Genomic DNA, 15,526 nt, shown 5'->3' on the forward strand with positions numbered 1-15,526 from the left:
AACAAACGACTGAGAAAATGGATCATTATACTATTAAACAAGGCTGTCACCAACTTATATAACTTACCCCTACCTTTTGGATACAAGCGTGGGCATTTGGGCTTCGTGTGCCCTACGATACCACAATTGCCACACTTATTTCTTTTCATCTCGTTCTGACCTTTTAGTCTACTAGGATTTTTGGACCGACCCTTGCATTTTACATATGGTGGATCATTAATTGATTGACGATGTGTGGTTTTAGGAGGAGTAAAAGGAAACTCGAAGGGAATTGGTGGGCTACATTCAAAAGTTGATGGAGTCTCATCCATTCTATAAGTTCGATCATGAGTAGAAGGTATGTCAGAGTGAACATGGGACCTGCCATCCGAAGTAGATTGAGTCTCATAATTTATTTGGAAAGAAGTTAACACGGCTTTAAAGGCTTCACTGTCTCCCTAAATTTTGGAAGCCCACAAACATATATCTTTGTAGTTGCTCGTAAGTTCACCATAACGAACGGCTGTGGTAGACCGATTAGAATCATTTGGACCGGGTACTCTGACAATTGATTTAGCGACTCGAGTCCATCTCCTAGAAAAGCAGCTTTGCGGAATTTGTCGAACGTCTTCATATTTGTAAACTGAAATTATATGTCTACAAGGAAATCCAGATGACTCAAATAGTCCACATGAGCAATTAGCTTCCCTTTCTAGGACGTTGTATTTTACAATTGAGTTTTTATGTCTGTTTAAATGACGACTTACAGTGTATGCACGAACATTCTCACTCTCATCTTCTCTACCCTATACAGTGTACATCACTTCTTGTTTTAACTCCATCATGAAAACATCAAAACAAGCTCGAGTGTAGATAGATTCAACCTATTTTGCATATTCGTCTAAGTGGGTATCGATAACAGGCATGCTCGTTATAGTCTTCACCTCTTCCTCATGCTCTCTCTGGCGGATATTCCAAACTGCAATTTCCAATTTCCCAAAAACATCAAACAACCACATGCCAGACTTCACATGATGTCGTATAACATAATTTATACTCTCGCACCGCTGGTTGCTTTTACAACCAGCAAAGAAATAACCATGGAGATAAGCTTCTGACCACTTTTCCCTTTTTTTGTATATCATTCCCACCCAATTGTGCTTATCAACCTTGTAATTTTCCACGAACTTTTCCCATCTTTTATTAAATTCATTGCGGGAGCACTTCAAATGCATCATCGAGTTGAAGGCTTTTAAAAATCCTTGCTTGGGGACATTCTTGAGGCAATTATTCATGATGTGCCAACAACACAAACGGTGCTTCAAATTTGGGAGAGTCAATATCAAAGCCTCACTAATCGCTGGGTCACCATCAGTAATCACAGATTTTGGGTGCTCTCCGTACATTGCATCAATAAATGATTGTAATACCCATTTATAAGACTCCATCGTCTTACTTGTCATCAATGCAAAACCAAAAATTATTGTGTGTCGATGGTTGTTGATCCCAACAAACACTACAATCGGAATCTTGTATTGATTGCTCCTGTATGTTGAATCAAACAACAACAAATCACCAAAGCAATTATAATCTATACGTGAGGTGGAATCTGCCCAAAACAACCGAACTAACTGCCTGCTCTCATTTAATTGGTAATTATGGTGAAAGAAAGGATCTGCCTTTGTCTTGCTATCCATGTAATCCAACAAAGTGTTGGCATTGCCGGCCATCAATACAACAAATTCTCCTATCATACCCCAATTTATTATACAAGTCTTTCTTCAAAAAGCCAACTTTTGAGAAATCTCTATCTCTATGTACAAAGATATCCATTATTTTGCAATGACGAATGCCCACATCATTCAGAGTCTTAGCATATTCCAAATCATGTTGAGGCACTTTTCTATGTGATCGACCGAACATCGAGCTTGGATACGACACAAGTGAATGTGTGTGATCCCCAACAAAATCTTTCACAATCCACAATTTTGCTTGGAAATCATAACCAACCTCAAAACGAGCTTCACATTTAAATCGAGTGATTACTTTGGGTGCTCTTTTGCATTTCCTCGGTATGAGATGCTTTGGATCTCGTTCACCGGCAGCTGAACACAAAAATCTCGGCTTAACACGATCACCATTTTTATGAACTCTCAAAGTATCCTTACGAACACTAAAGCCCACTACTTTGGTATAATCATTATAAAGTTTGTACGCCTCCTCCAAAGTTTTGAACTGCAAAGAATAAAGAGTTGTTTTGTTTTCTTCATAAAGCTTATCAGCCTCTGGCCTACTCACGGATGTATCACTGGTGTCTGTAACTTCATCATTTTCACTATCCACCATGGAAACATTTGATTCATCCACTTCCTCAGACCTAAAACTATCATAACATGTATTTCTAAGCCATTCTTCGTCGTCCTTGGAGATATGATTCATGGTAGGATCACTACATAAAACAAATTGAGACTTTTAGCACAAATTTACACAGTTCTACACCCTCTAAAGGCTAATACTTGTAAGACATTAGAGAGGGGGCGCGGCTATTTACCCCCAACAAAATAGGTTGGCACCCACTTGGTAAAAGGGCAGTGCCATAATGGTTATTCCACCAATTTCCTTTTAATATGGGTTTACAGCCTCGTCCAGGCATATTTCCTTTTTTGTTGTCCAACAAGGATGACAAATGTTATCTATCATTTATTATTGCCTCTAGAATGTTTCTGAAGTCTAAACTATTTATTTCAATGATATATTACATGTACCATTTCTTCTTAGAAGGCAAATAGATAGAATGCACCCCTCTTTTTTTGGGAGAATGTTGTCTAACAAGGTTGATACTTGTCATCTATCGTTCATCTATCTTTGTGAGAATGTTTCTGAACTATCCACTAGAATGATATATTATATGTACCATTCATTCTCATAAAGCATATACATAGAATGTCATTCATGGGATGGGAATGAATCTCCAAAATTAAGAAATAAACCTTAAGAACTCAACACATTATAACACAAATTGCAAATTGAATCGCAAACACATTTCGAAAATCTTTCTTTCAGTTGAGGAACCAGTTTACTAACTTTATTGTTACTATAAAGGTTGATAGTGTGTAAGAATGTAAGATGATTTTTTGACCGGTAACCGCGAATTGAAATTGATTCAATTAACAAGTACGTAAATGCGATCGACGATGGTTGTATTAAATGAAGTTAGGGGAGGAGGAAGACTGATAATTTTGTTATGTTGAAATGGTTCGTGTAAGTATCCAAACCAAAATCTAATATAATTTAAACTCTAAGATGTAAATTATGTTTTCGCCCTTTTAATTAAGGGTTAGTTAGACTTACCCCCCATTAATAGTTGCAATTAGTGTTACCCCCCCCAATTGCAAGATCCAACAGTTACGAGATGAATTTTTTTTTTCAGATGAAGAAATCTAACCGTTGGATCTTACAAATGGGGGGGGTATCACTAATATTTTTTAAAATGGGGGGGGTAAGTCTATCTAACCCTTTAATTAATTATCATTAAACTTACCTAGCCGGTTACCAAAAATATGACTAAAAAAAAACTTGGACAAGAAGCCTGCGTACCGGTGCAGCAGGCATACCCTAGATTTTGGTATAAATAAATGGCATGGGTTGTAATATTGGTGTTTGGCAAGGGGTACAAATGGAAAAAAAATAATGATGTAAGGAATCTTCCTGTTGGTGGGGATGTTTTCTTTAATGATGAAAGATTTTTCTACTCTTTTTTGACAAACGCTTTCTTTTAGTTTTAAACTTTTAACCAATTGAGTTATGACCTAGATTAGAGGTGTGCATAAAACCGACAAAACCGACCGAACCAAATCGAACCGGTCGGTTTTGGGTCAGTTATGTTTATTAGTCGGTTCAATTCGGCTAAGTATATGTGAAAACTGATAAGATTGGTTAGGTCGTCGATTTAGTTCCAAACCCGACCCGAATTGACCCGCCATATATAATAAATATTAGAATATATATATTTAATTGATTTAATTTAAAAATATGTGAAAAACGGTCGGTTAATATTGGTTAAACCGTAATTCAGTCAGTTCATTTTGGTTATCAATTCGACTGGAAATTAGTTCGGTTCGGTTCGGTTTGGTTAGTATAATACAGTCGGTTTGGTTTGGTTTCAAGAAAATATAAACCGATAGGGTCGGTTTGGTCTTTGGTGTAGTCCCAAACCTGACCTAAACCGACCTGTGCACAGCCCTAATCTAGATGCTTGACAGTCAGCACTGTAGAGAGAGAAACAAACTAATAATTCAATGGTTCAGCGCAAACGAAAGCACAAGGCAAAAACATACTAAACACACAAAATTAACTCTTTTGAGACAGACTTGCCAAGGCGTCGACCTTGGTCATAGGCATTCAAGCCCAATACGTACATACCAATTAGTGAGGGCCAGCCCTGGGCCTATGCTGTCTAAGCCTTTGCATAGGCCCCCAAATTAAACTGAAACTAAAGGCCCCATTAAGCTATACAAAGCCCACTATGATGTTAAAACCCCAAACAATAGCCCAAAAAAAATAAACAAATAGACCCATGTTGCAGACTTTACATTGGGCCTTTCGAAACTTAGGGCCGCCCTGCAATTAGTCAATTACTGGGTTGAGGTGCTACACACTACCACACCATGTACCAACGACAGAAGCTCGCCTTAACATTTCAAAGAAATAGTAGGAGAAAGGGTAAACTTCAACCAAAAAGTACCTGGCATTTCAATGCACTGCCCATTATACATTTTACATTGTTTTTAGTTTATTATTACATATATGGTCTCCTTGTCTATATTGACGAACGAATCAGTTCTCAACCTATTTTAAATTCTTATCTTGAACATGTAATGCTGGAGAGCCGGCCTATTCAAGTCCTTTACCTGATGTAACAGATTTTAAAAAAATTCTTTTGCTAATACACTCAATTACCTTCTAGCAAATAAAATATTGTCGAAAGAAAAACAAAAGCAACACATACTCGAAACAAGATTACCAGATAAACAAATTAACAGAAACGCACGCACGCAGTCTCAGGATTACAAAGTCTGCCACCGAGATGATGTGAGCATATGGGTACTCTATGCTATGTTGTTTGCGAATTAAAAAGTCTGTCGCAGTGAGCTTTAGAGCTTCGAAGAGAACGTACGTTTATTTATGTAGTAAGTTGGAGTCAATCTATTGAAATAATTGTAAATTGAACTAGAGTGCGATTCAGTGTTCAAAGAACCTCAAAGCAGCAAGATCAGAGAGTCACATTAGAGATAGGAAAAGTGATTAAATGATGTGATCAGATGACATTACATAGAGAAGCAAAATGCCAATAGTTGCAAAAGTAAAAAATACTTGACAAATAATTAAAAACTTCACAAATACTCAAGTCAAGCAAACACAACAGTAGTGCAATAAGCATCCATGCATGCATTATCTTTACTACGTACGTACAGAAAGCAATAGGTAGCATTGGGGTCAAGTCGAGCCACCATTTCCTCCACCGCCGCGGATTTCATTGACTCTAGCTCCAATTCCCGGATCACCACCTCCTATACCTCCTATACTGCCTGTATCTCCGGGACCACCAACACCGGGATCTCTCCCAACACCTTGACCTATTCCACCAACACCCCCAATTACACCCCCGACTACATTACCAACATTTCCGCCAATACCTCCACTAATTGTTCCACTAGCTCCAAATCCAGCTCCACCACCAACTCCCATCCCTCCTCCTCCACCACCACCAATCCCACCACCTCCTCCTCCACCTATGCCTCCACCACCGCCAATACCACCACCTATGCCGCCTCCAACTCCTTTGCCAAAACCTCCTCCCAATCCTCCACCACCACCTATGCCCCCACTCCCCCAACCACCACCTCCACCCATTCCTCCTCCTCCACCACCAGCACCACCACCTCCACCAAAACCTCCTCCAGCTCCACCACCAGCACCTCCTCCAATGCCACCACCAGCTCCACCACCTATTCCTCCTCCACCTCCACCAATACCACCACCAGCTCCACCACCTATTCCTCCTCCACTACCGCCTCCGGCTCCTCCACCACCACCCATACCCCCACCACCTCCTATTCCTCCAGCTCCTCCACCAATTCCACCACCAAGATCTCCACCAGCACCTCCACTGCCCTCACCGGGGTTTCCACCACCCCCACCAATACCTCCTCCAGTTCCTCCACTCCCCTCACCAGGGTTTCCACCGCCCCCACCAATACCTCCTCCAGTTCCTCCACTTCCCTCACCGGGGCCCCCTCCAGTTCCTCCACTCCCCCCACCGGGGTTTCCACCACCCCCACCAATACCTCCTCCAGTTCCTCCACTCCCCCACCTGGGTTTCCACCACCCCCACCAATACCTCCTCCAGTTCCTCCACTACCCCTACCCCTACCCCCACCAATACCTCCTCCAGTTCCTCCACTACCCCCACCTGGGTTTCCACCACCCCCACCAATACCTCCTCCAGTTCCTCCACTACCCCCACCAATACCTCCTCCAGTCCCTCCACTCTCCCCACCTGGGTTTCCACCACCCCCACCAATACCTCCTCCAGTTCCTCCACTACCCCCACCTGGGTTTCCTCCAGTTCCTCCAATACCCCACCTGGGTTCCTCCACCCCCCCCACCAATACCTCCTCCAGTTCCTCCACTCCCCCACCTGGGTTTCCACCCCCCCACCAATACCTCCTCCAGTTCCTCCACTCCCCCCACCTGGGTTTCCACCACCCCCACCAATACCTCCTCCAGTTCCTCCACCCGGATTACCACCACCTCCACCAATACCTCCTCCAATTCCTCTACCCGGATTTCCACCAGTACCTCTGCCACTCCCCCCACCGGGGTTTCCACCACCCCCACCAATACCTCCTCCATGGCCTCCACCAACACCTCCACCACGCCCCCCACCAGAACCACTACCTAGTCCTTTACCTTTTCTTCCTCCACCACTACCACCACCACCATGTTTCTTTTCTTTCTTGTGATTACTGTGCTGTCCAACACTACCACCCTCATGTTTTTTACCTCTCTTCTCCTTGGGATGGCCGTGCTCTTTACCTTTTCCATTACAATCAGGTTTCAAAGAGCCAGTACTAGAAGTGCCAGTAACACCACCAACCAATTCTGACTTACTCTCCAAAACCAACTCTTCACGTTTCTGGACTGTACTAGCATCATTTTTCTCTACCAGTATATCATTTCTCCCACCCTGAATGCCACTAATCCCAAACTCTAAAACTACACAAAGAATCAAAAACCACTTCAACACAACAATCCCCATTACGACGAATGCGCTGCATGCAAATGCAGATGCAGATGCAGAATACAGAGTATATGAGATAATGAAATTAGTAGCTTGTCAGAACATTCTACTTCCATGGCTTTATATAGACTAATTTATTCATTATTTTTATCAAATTCTCTAAACTGACCACTTGCATTCCACCACTTTGCATGAACTACGTGACCCTTTGCTTTGCATTCATGCCTACATTTATTTTCTACTCTCGTTTCTGTCCTTTTCTCAACAAAATTTTTCAGCTTTTTTGTTCAAGTTGAATTTTTGATTATTTTGGTCATGGAGACATTGAATTAATTCCTTTGAAGGAGAGGAGAGAAACAGCTTCGGATTGCCTGGAAAGTTGAGAAAGGCATCAATTCCACCGCAGATCAGTTCTTCTCTAATTTATTACGTTATTGACTTTGTTGTTTCAGGTTTTCTAATGTCAAATGACGCTGTTAGCCTTAGCAGTCGTACGGATTGTGGCTGAAGTGCTGAACATGAGGATCAAAATATTGAAACTGGCGTCAAAAAAAGGAGGTGCATATGCACAGAGAATAACAAGAAGTCGAGAAGTGTATTAAAATGCTGATATAGTGGGCTGTATATTGATTAAATTGAACTATGTAAGTAATGTCATTTGGATCCAATATAATCACGCCGAAATGTGAATCAAGGATATATATGGACGGATGATCACGTAGGTCATGATATTTTCTCGGAGACGGATGAAATGTAAGATGAATACAACTAAGCCAAGTATAGGCCTTATTCAGGGTTTAGCTTACGGTGGGCGGGTACACGCAAATGGCGCAATAACCGCTTGTTAGCTTACCAGATATTTCCGGACCAGTGCATTTGTTTTCGATCTCGGACACCATTTTCTGTTACATGATGACAATTATCAAATTCCCGTCATTATCTGTAGAATTATCGTAATGATCCTTTCAATCAAAATTAAGATCATTGCGATACATCTAAGTATCCAATCCTTATCAGTTCTTTTTATCTCGGACGGAGGAAATAGTGTTGTTACATTTGTTGGTTGTACAAAGGGAATTTTAGTATCTCTAGGGAAGGAAAGGAAAATGTAATAAGTTATTAAGGTAAGTTAGGTGGAGATCGAGTAGTTGTATGAATATTGAATGACACTGCAAGATTACTGAGAGAGCTAGTTCCATTTAGTGGGAGTTTTTGGAAACTGGTGATCGAACATCACGGGCTGCACTCTTACATGGTGAAAAGAGAATATAGTTGACGGATCAGATGTGGCACCACTGCAAACGGGAACTAGTAATTTTGTGGAACAACTTGTGCATTATAAACAAGAGATCTCAATGAACAATGTTGCAATATTTTAAACACCCTGCTGTTAATTCACTTCATACTTCTAGAATTTTACTTTGGACGAATTTTCAGAGCGTAGAATTGAATAAAACATGAATTATTCCCATACGGTTATTTTGCCATTTTCTCCAACGCTAACAAGGCAGTATAGACTGAAATGAATAGAAACATGGCATTGACTCTACAGTGAGAAGGAAAGCAGACGACATCATCATGAGAAGGATTAAAATAAACACCAGTACACCACTGACTTGGACATAACAGTGGTGTTGTAATGTATTTATAGGCCATCAGGAATGAAAGGAATAGTACGAGGTTTAGAGACAAGTGTGGCTGCCCCAACAAGTTACCGATGATATTGTATTGAAAATGACTATATAGTTACAGGATGTCATTGAAAAGTGTCTGTGTCGTGTACCTAGTCCCGTGTATGTATCGTGATTTATCGTTTACACTCATCAGCTCTCTCTTCTCACAGTTCTCAGCGCAAAAAACCAAATTCACAGTTAAACCGATTTGTTCTAGAGAAATGCGTGAATAAAAATTCAGAAGCCACACAATAACCGTACCACCTTGTTTTTCAAAGGGTGGACTATAGAAGTCTAGTCGTGCAAAGGTTTCACAGTATCTAGATTGACTGGTTTTAAATTGAAAATATAACATAAAAACAATTAACGACATGTAGTTGCATCTATGGAGAAAACTATAATTGTATCAAATAAGTATACACAATAACAATATATGTCTAGTTGAATTAGTCTAAACGCCAAGTTAATGCGTCAAGTTCAATACATTGACTAAGTTAATTAAGTTAATCACTAGGCACAAGTCACGCCTGTCTCTGTTCATATCTTAGTTTAAACAACCATAATATAAACAACAATTTCTACAAAGAAATTGCGAGACTTTTTCTTTTAATTTTAATCGTGTCTCAGTCAAAATACACTTTGGTTGACAGGGTCTATGCAGTAGTTGTATTTCATCCCCTGCTTCCCTTTAAAGTTGTATTTCATCTCTTGCTTCTCTTTAATAACTCAGGCAAGCGAAGCAACAACAATAGGAACAACTGCTTAAACGAAAACCATGCCTACAGGTTTCTTCCTCTCCTTCCTTTCCTTGCTCATGTTTACCTGTGCTACGGCACTTGATAGGAATGAATCGAAGCCTGGGTGCCAATCTAAATGTGGAAACATAACAGTTCCCTACCCATTTGGTATAGGAGAAAAGTGTTCTATAGCTAAATGGGCCAACATAACGTGCAATACCACATTCAATCCGCCCAGACCTTTTTATAGTAATCTTGAGGTAGTGCAATTCTCACAAACTGAAATTCGTGTTAAGACTCCGATCATAGCTAGTAGATGTTATCTTCAATCTGGGGCTTTGGATGTTGCCAGACCACCAGTGACTTCTTATCTTACTTTGCTCAATACACCATACACCTTTTCCTCTATCAAAAACAAGATCATTGTCATCGGATGCGACACATTGGGGTTAATTGAAGGCACGATGGGACATGGAGGGAGTGCGGATTTTAACTACTCGGGTGGGTGTATATCGCTTTGTAGAAGAACAGAGGATGTAACGGAAGGGGTATGTTCTGGCATTGGATGTTGCCAGACAACCATTCCTAAGGGATTAAACAAGTTCACAGCAGCCACAACATCCTTGAAAAATCACACTCAAGTCTGGTCGTTTGATCCTTGTAGCTTTACCTTCTTGGCAGAGCAAGAAGCGTACAAATTCAAGAAATCAGATTTTTCGAACATTTCTTCCCTTATGGATGTTCCCATAGTACTTAATTATGCTGTAGGAAATCAAACATGCACTGACGCTAAAAAGGACCCCACAACTTTTGCTTGCAATGACAACAGCCACTGCAATGATTCTGTTGATGGTACTGGGTATCTTTGCAGCTGCAACAACGGTTATGACGGAAACCCTTATCTCGACCAAGGCTGTCAAGGTATGTGAATAATATATCAAGCGTCAACCATTACTTTTTGAACTAGCTAGATTTCAAAATCATTTAACCTTCTACAGTGATGAGTTTAGAGTATATGCGAATTCAAAAAGTTGTACCTTCGTCTGCCAAGGTTTGATATAGAGTCACCTTCATGATGCAATTTTTTAGTACACACTTTCTGCAACAGAAAAATCTGATACCCTCAAAATCTTGAAATCTAGGATATGTATGAATGTATGGTAGGCCGGTTATGGTATGCAGTAAGCATATTGCAATTGATCTGGTTTTGAAGATTTTATACGATTGACCCTATACTAATTTGGCATACTCCATATGATGAAATACTTTTCTAGTATCTAAATCCATTATAGGAGGGTGTGGAGCTATAGATGCCCTATATGGGAATTAAATCTCAACAGATCACGTAAATACATAACATTTGGGTATAATGAATTTCATACAAAAGTACGTAACAAATATTTGACTATACACAACTAAGAAGCAAGTGCTCAATTCATCTTGATGAGATGCATTGTAAGCGCTGTAAGAAGTGTTAGATGGAACCGGTCCTCACTTGGTTAGTGTACAAAAGAGTTAGACATCAATAAAATCTACAGGTATTTACAAAAGATGAGGCCTAAACTAGTAGATTTCTGCCTTAGTGTAACCCCAGCTAACCTATAGCATAAAGAAAGACAGAATTCTGATATAATCATTTTTTTTGGTAAACAGAATTCTAATATAACTCAATGCGGACAAATGCACAATGTGCCATATTCCCCAGCCACTTTTGCTGTTGTATAGAGATTCTATTGGGGATTTTTTTTTTTTTTTTTTCATTTATTGGGATCAGATGGAGTATGTAATGCAAATTTGTTTTTTGTTTAGTATATAACATATTTAAGCTTAAATGTGTTATGAATTATACTTCAAAGTTTCAATATTTCATATATTATCTAGTTTCAATGCTCCATATTTTCTCAGAGTCCATGCTACTTCTGGCATTTGTTGAGACATCTATGTACTCTGGCGTACCAAGTCATTGTGTTTCAGTTGCAAGCTGGGATATATTTTGGGTGTCTCATTACCTTCTAAGTTGTTGATTTGAAACTCTTCCAAACTGAATTTTATGAATGTATATTATGGGTATGTGTCTATGTTTGGATGTGAATCAGGATTTTTTACAACCGTTTTAAGTTTTCAAGATTAGATACAGGGCAATATGCATGTTGAAAGCCAACAACTAATAACTTATTTGTGTTTATAATTGTGGCTGTGTAGATGTGAATGAGTGTGAAGATCTGAACAACAACCCCTGTGAAGGCAATTGTGCCAATACAATAGGAGGTTACAACTGCTCTTGCCCAGACGACTTTAACGGAGATGGGACGAAAAATGGGACTGGTTGCACTAAGAAAAATAAAAAATTTCCGGTACTACCAGTTATGCTAGGTAATTATTTTCTATCTGTGAGTCTGTTGGCGTGCATGTCCATAGAAAGAGTCACCTTATCTTTCACAACAAACTTTCTTGATATCACTCTTTTGACATCAATGCGAACTCCATCGCACTTTCCTGTTCGTAGACCACGTTAATTGTTGCAACACTTGGCTCATTTGGAGATTTGACATATACTTACCACTTTGTTTGAATGTAACCCAGAAATCTCTGTTGTTTTCTTTTAAAATACAAACCACTCCTAATTGCCAAACTCTATCCTCCTTGCTAAAAATCACCTACACTTTGTCTTAAGTTTCTTCTTTACTCCTATAGAGTTACAAATTTAATTATGAAATCAGGTACTGGATTTGGGTTCTTGTTTGTACTTGTCGGTGGTTCTTGGTTACACCTAACCGTAAAGAAAAGAAAGAACTTCAAACTCAGAGAAAAGTTCTTTCAGAAGAATGGTGGTTTACTTTTACAACAACAGCTTTTTTCACATGAAGGTGGTGTAGAATCAACAAAGATCTTTACAGCAGAAGAACTAAAATTGGCAACGAACAATTACAATGAACAGAGAATCCTTGGGCAAGGAGGCTATGGCACAGTTTATAAAGGAACTTTGCCTGATCAAAGAATAGTCGCTATTAAAAAGTCCAAGATAATTGATGAGAGCCAACTTGGGCAGTTTATCAATGAGGTAGTTATTCTTACCCAGATTAACCATAGAAATGTTGTGAAGCTTTTGGGATGTTGTTTAGAAACTGAAGTTCCGTTATTAGTTTATGAGTTTGTGCCTAATGGGACCCTCTTCCATCATATACATGAAAATATTAGTGCCCGAACCTCCATTTCGTGGGAAGTTCGTTTAAGGGTTGCAGCCGAAACTGCAGGCGCACTTGCATATTTGCACTCTGCAACTTCAATACCTGTCATCCACAGAGATGTGAAGTCTGCAAACATATTATTGGATAATAGTAACACTGCAAAAGTCGCTGATTTTGGAGCTTCGAGATTAAATCCTTTGGATCAAACTCAAATAAGCACATTAGTCCAGGGGACAATGGGATATCTGGACCCCGAGTATTTCCATACTAGTCAGCTGACCGAAAAAAGTGATGTTTACAGTTTTGGTGTTGTTCTTGCGGAACTCTTAACAGGAGAGAAGGCCCTTTCATTTGAGAGATCGCAAGAACAAAGAAACTTAGCTACTTATTTCACTGTCTCAATGAAAGAAAACCATTTATTTCAAATTCTTGAAGTTGGAATAGTTAATGAAGGTAAAATAGAACAAGTTCATGCAGTAGCTAAACTTGCCAAGAGATGCTTGAATCTGAAGGGTGAAGAAAGGCCCTCAATGAAAGAAGTGGCAGCAGAGCTAGAAAAGTTAAGAGGTTTTGAGAAACACTCTGGGGTGCGACAAAGCAATGAAAACATTATAGGCTTTGCATCTCAAGAAGGGGACCTGTATGATAGTCCATTGGAGTCTTACAGTGATAGTGCTTTTGTTTATAGTATAGAGAAAGAAATGACGATGTCAATGTTGGATGGTCCTCGGTGATGTTTTAATGTGCATTCATTTGTTGATTCAAGATCATCACTGCAATGTGTTTATTTAATAATGTGCAGTTGTAAGTATTTAAACATTTTTGTAATGGCACAGTTATTGAATCAATATGCGAGATCCTTTTTCCTTGTGAATAAAGATTATTCTGGGAATTTCAAAAAAACTATGATTATGTTACTTAAAACTCATTCAGATTTTGTCTTTATCGACATGGTGTTAAGTGCACTATTAACCTCAAGTTGTTTGATCCTAGGGTAATACTGCATTTGCTACTTGAGGCCCTGCTGCCATACACAAACCCACGAACCATAATAATATGATAAAGTCTGGCTCTTAAACGTACGTCCTTTTACGGACGTGTTATATAGTGTATTGTGCAGTTTATATAATGTTTTGCACAGCTTATATAGTGTCATATATAAGTATAAATTAAAAAGTTAATAAGCGTAAATTAAAAAAGTTGTTCAAGACACTATATAAGTTGTTCACGACACTATATAAGCTATTCAAGACACAAGTTCGTAAACGGACTAGTCCGTTTAAGAGTGGGGCTGTAATATGATAATAGAAACCTGTAGAGAAAAAAATGTTTTTTTTTTCTTTCTCGTGTAAGGCGCGCCCGCGCTTATGTATGATTGGACAAAGACAAGGCGGCGCCTTTTCTTAAGCAAACGAACAGGTTGTTAGGCGCACCCGTGCTCGACTTTTGCCTGGCCAAGCTGGCGCTGCTTAATTCGATTTCATGGGACTTATTTGCGAAATAGTATAAATATAAGTTTTTTTTGTAAAAACTTAACCTAACCAAAAGAAAGAAAGAGAGAGAGATTGTAAGAGAGAAATTCTTAGTGAGTTTAGTGTTCATTCTTTGTGAGTGAATTGAGAGCTCTTGTAATCCGTTACTCTGAACATCTAGTAAAGCTTGGAACTCGCAGTGTGGACGTAGGCAAATTGCCGAACCACGATATATCTCGTATTGTGGTTTGTTCTTCATTTATATTAATTATTTAACTTTATATGTTTGTTTAATTGACATTGAGAAATGTTGGGATAGTACTTGGAGGGTGTTGAAGTTTTGTCTAGTGAGAAAGATCAATCCTTGTGTAGGGTTGATCTATTTGTAGTGGATAACGTTGTTTCCGCAGTTGTTTATCCACAACAATTGGTATCAGAGTGAGGTATACAACCTAAGATTTTGAGTTTTGGTGAAAAACCATAGTGCTCAAAATTTGTATAGACAAGGTGTTCGATAAAATTCCGAAGTGAAATATTTTTTTGGGTTATTGTGTGTGACTTAAAAAATGGCTCTCAAGATGTCAAATGAAAGGTTTGAAGGAGAGATGTTTAATGGGAAGAATAACTTTGGGATTTGGCAAGTCCAACTAAAGAACATCCTCATCCAACAAGGTTTGCACAAGACTTTAAAGAGGATTAAATCTAAGGCGGCGAGTATGAGTGAGGATGATTGGGAAGAGTTCGATCTACAAGCTTGTTCATCAATCCGGTTGTGTCTTGCAAATGAAGTTATGTACAATGTGATGGGAGAAAATACCGCTGTCGGTATTTGGCTCAAGTTAGAATCTATGTAAATGACTAAGAGCTTGACGAACAAGATGTACCTTAAGAAACGTCTTTATCGGTAAATGATGGTGGATAGTTCAACGATGCAAGAGCACGTTAATGAGTTCCGTCGACACCTAGTGGATTATTTGAATGTTGGCATGAAGATAGATGATGAAGATCAAGCGGCATGCTTAATATTATTTTTGCCCGAGAGCTATGAACATCTAATGACTGCTTTTATGAACAGATAAGATGTTGATCTTGATGAAGTTCAAAGTGCGCTTCTTTCTTATGAGTTGATGAATAAGACACGAGTTGAGAATAACATTGATATAGGTCAGGGGCT

The 15,526-nt window shown here is 39.3% G+C and overlaps 2 protein-coding genes across 2 annotated transcripts; one reads left to right on the forward strand and one right to left on the reverse strand.

Annotated features, from left to right (window-relative positions):
- Positions 1-863: 863 nt before the first annotated feature.
- LOC147510995 (protein FAR1-RELATED SEQUENCE 5-like) lies at positions 864-1,427 on the reverse strand. Its single transcript, XM_086598321.1, has one exon. It carries the CDS (start codon positions 1,425-1,427, stop codon positions 864-866), a length of 564 nt encoding a protein of 187 aa, XP_086454447.1.
- Positions 1,428-9,589: 8,162 nt separating this feature from the next.
- On the forward strand, positions 9,590-13,758 carry LOC147510996 (wall-associated receptor kinase 1-like). The gene is made up of 3 exons (XM_086602846.1): positions 9,590-10,613; positions 11,895-12,065; positions 12,413-13,758. The coding sequence occupies exons 1-3, from the start codon at positions 9,731-9,733 to the stop codon at positions 13,612-13,614; spliced, it is 2,256 nt and encodes a 751-aa protein (XP_086458972.1). The 5' UTR covers positions 9,590-9,730; the 3' UTR covers positions 13,615-13,758.
- Positions 13,759-15,526: the final 1,768 nt, after the last annotated feature.

This window comes from Coptis chinensis, chromosome 3, assembly GCF_015680905.1.
Source record: "Coptis chinensis isolate HL-2020 chromosome 3, ASM1568090v1, whole genome shotgun sequence".
Classification (NCBI taxonomy): Eukaryota; Viridiplantae; Streptophyta; class Magnoliopsida; order Ranunculales; family Ranunculaceae; genus Coptis; species Coptis chinensis.

Bases quoted from the DNA above. Each gene is read 5' to 3' on its own strand.
- LOC147510996 (XM_086602846.1), top strand. From the start codon at position 9,731: ATGCCTACAGGTTTCTTCCTCTCCTTCCTTTCCTTGCTCATGTTTACC. The intron at 10,614-11,894 runs GTATGTGAATAA...GTGGCTGTGTAG, and splicing joins TCTCGACCAAGGCTGTCAAG to ATGTGAATGAGTGTGAAGAT. The intron at 12,066-12,412 runs GTAATTATTTTC...TTATGAAATCAG, and splicing joins GGTACTACCAGTTATGCTAG to GTACTGGATTTGGGTTCTTG.
- LOC147510995 (XM_086598321.1), bottom strand. From the start codon at position 1,427: ATGGAGTCTTATAAATGGGTATTACAATCATTTATTGATGCAATGTAC.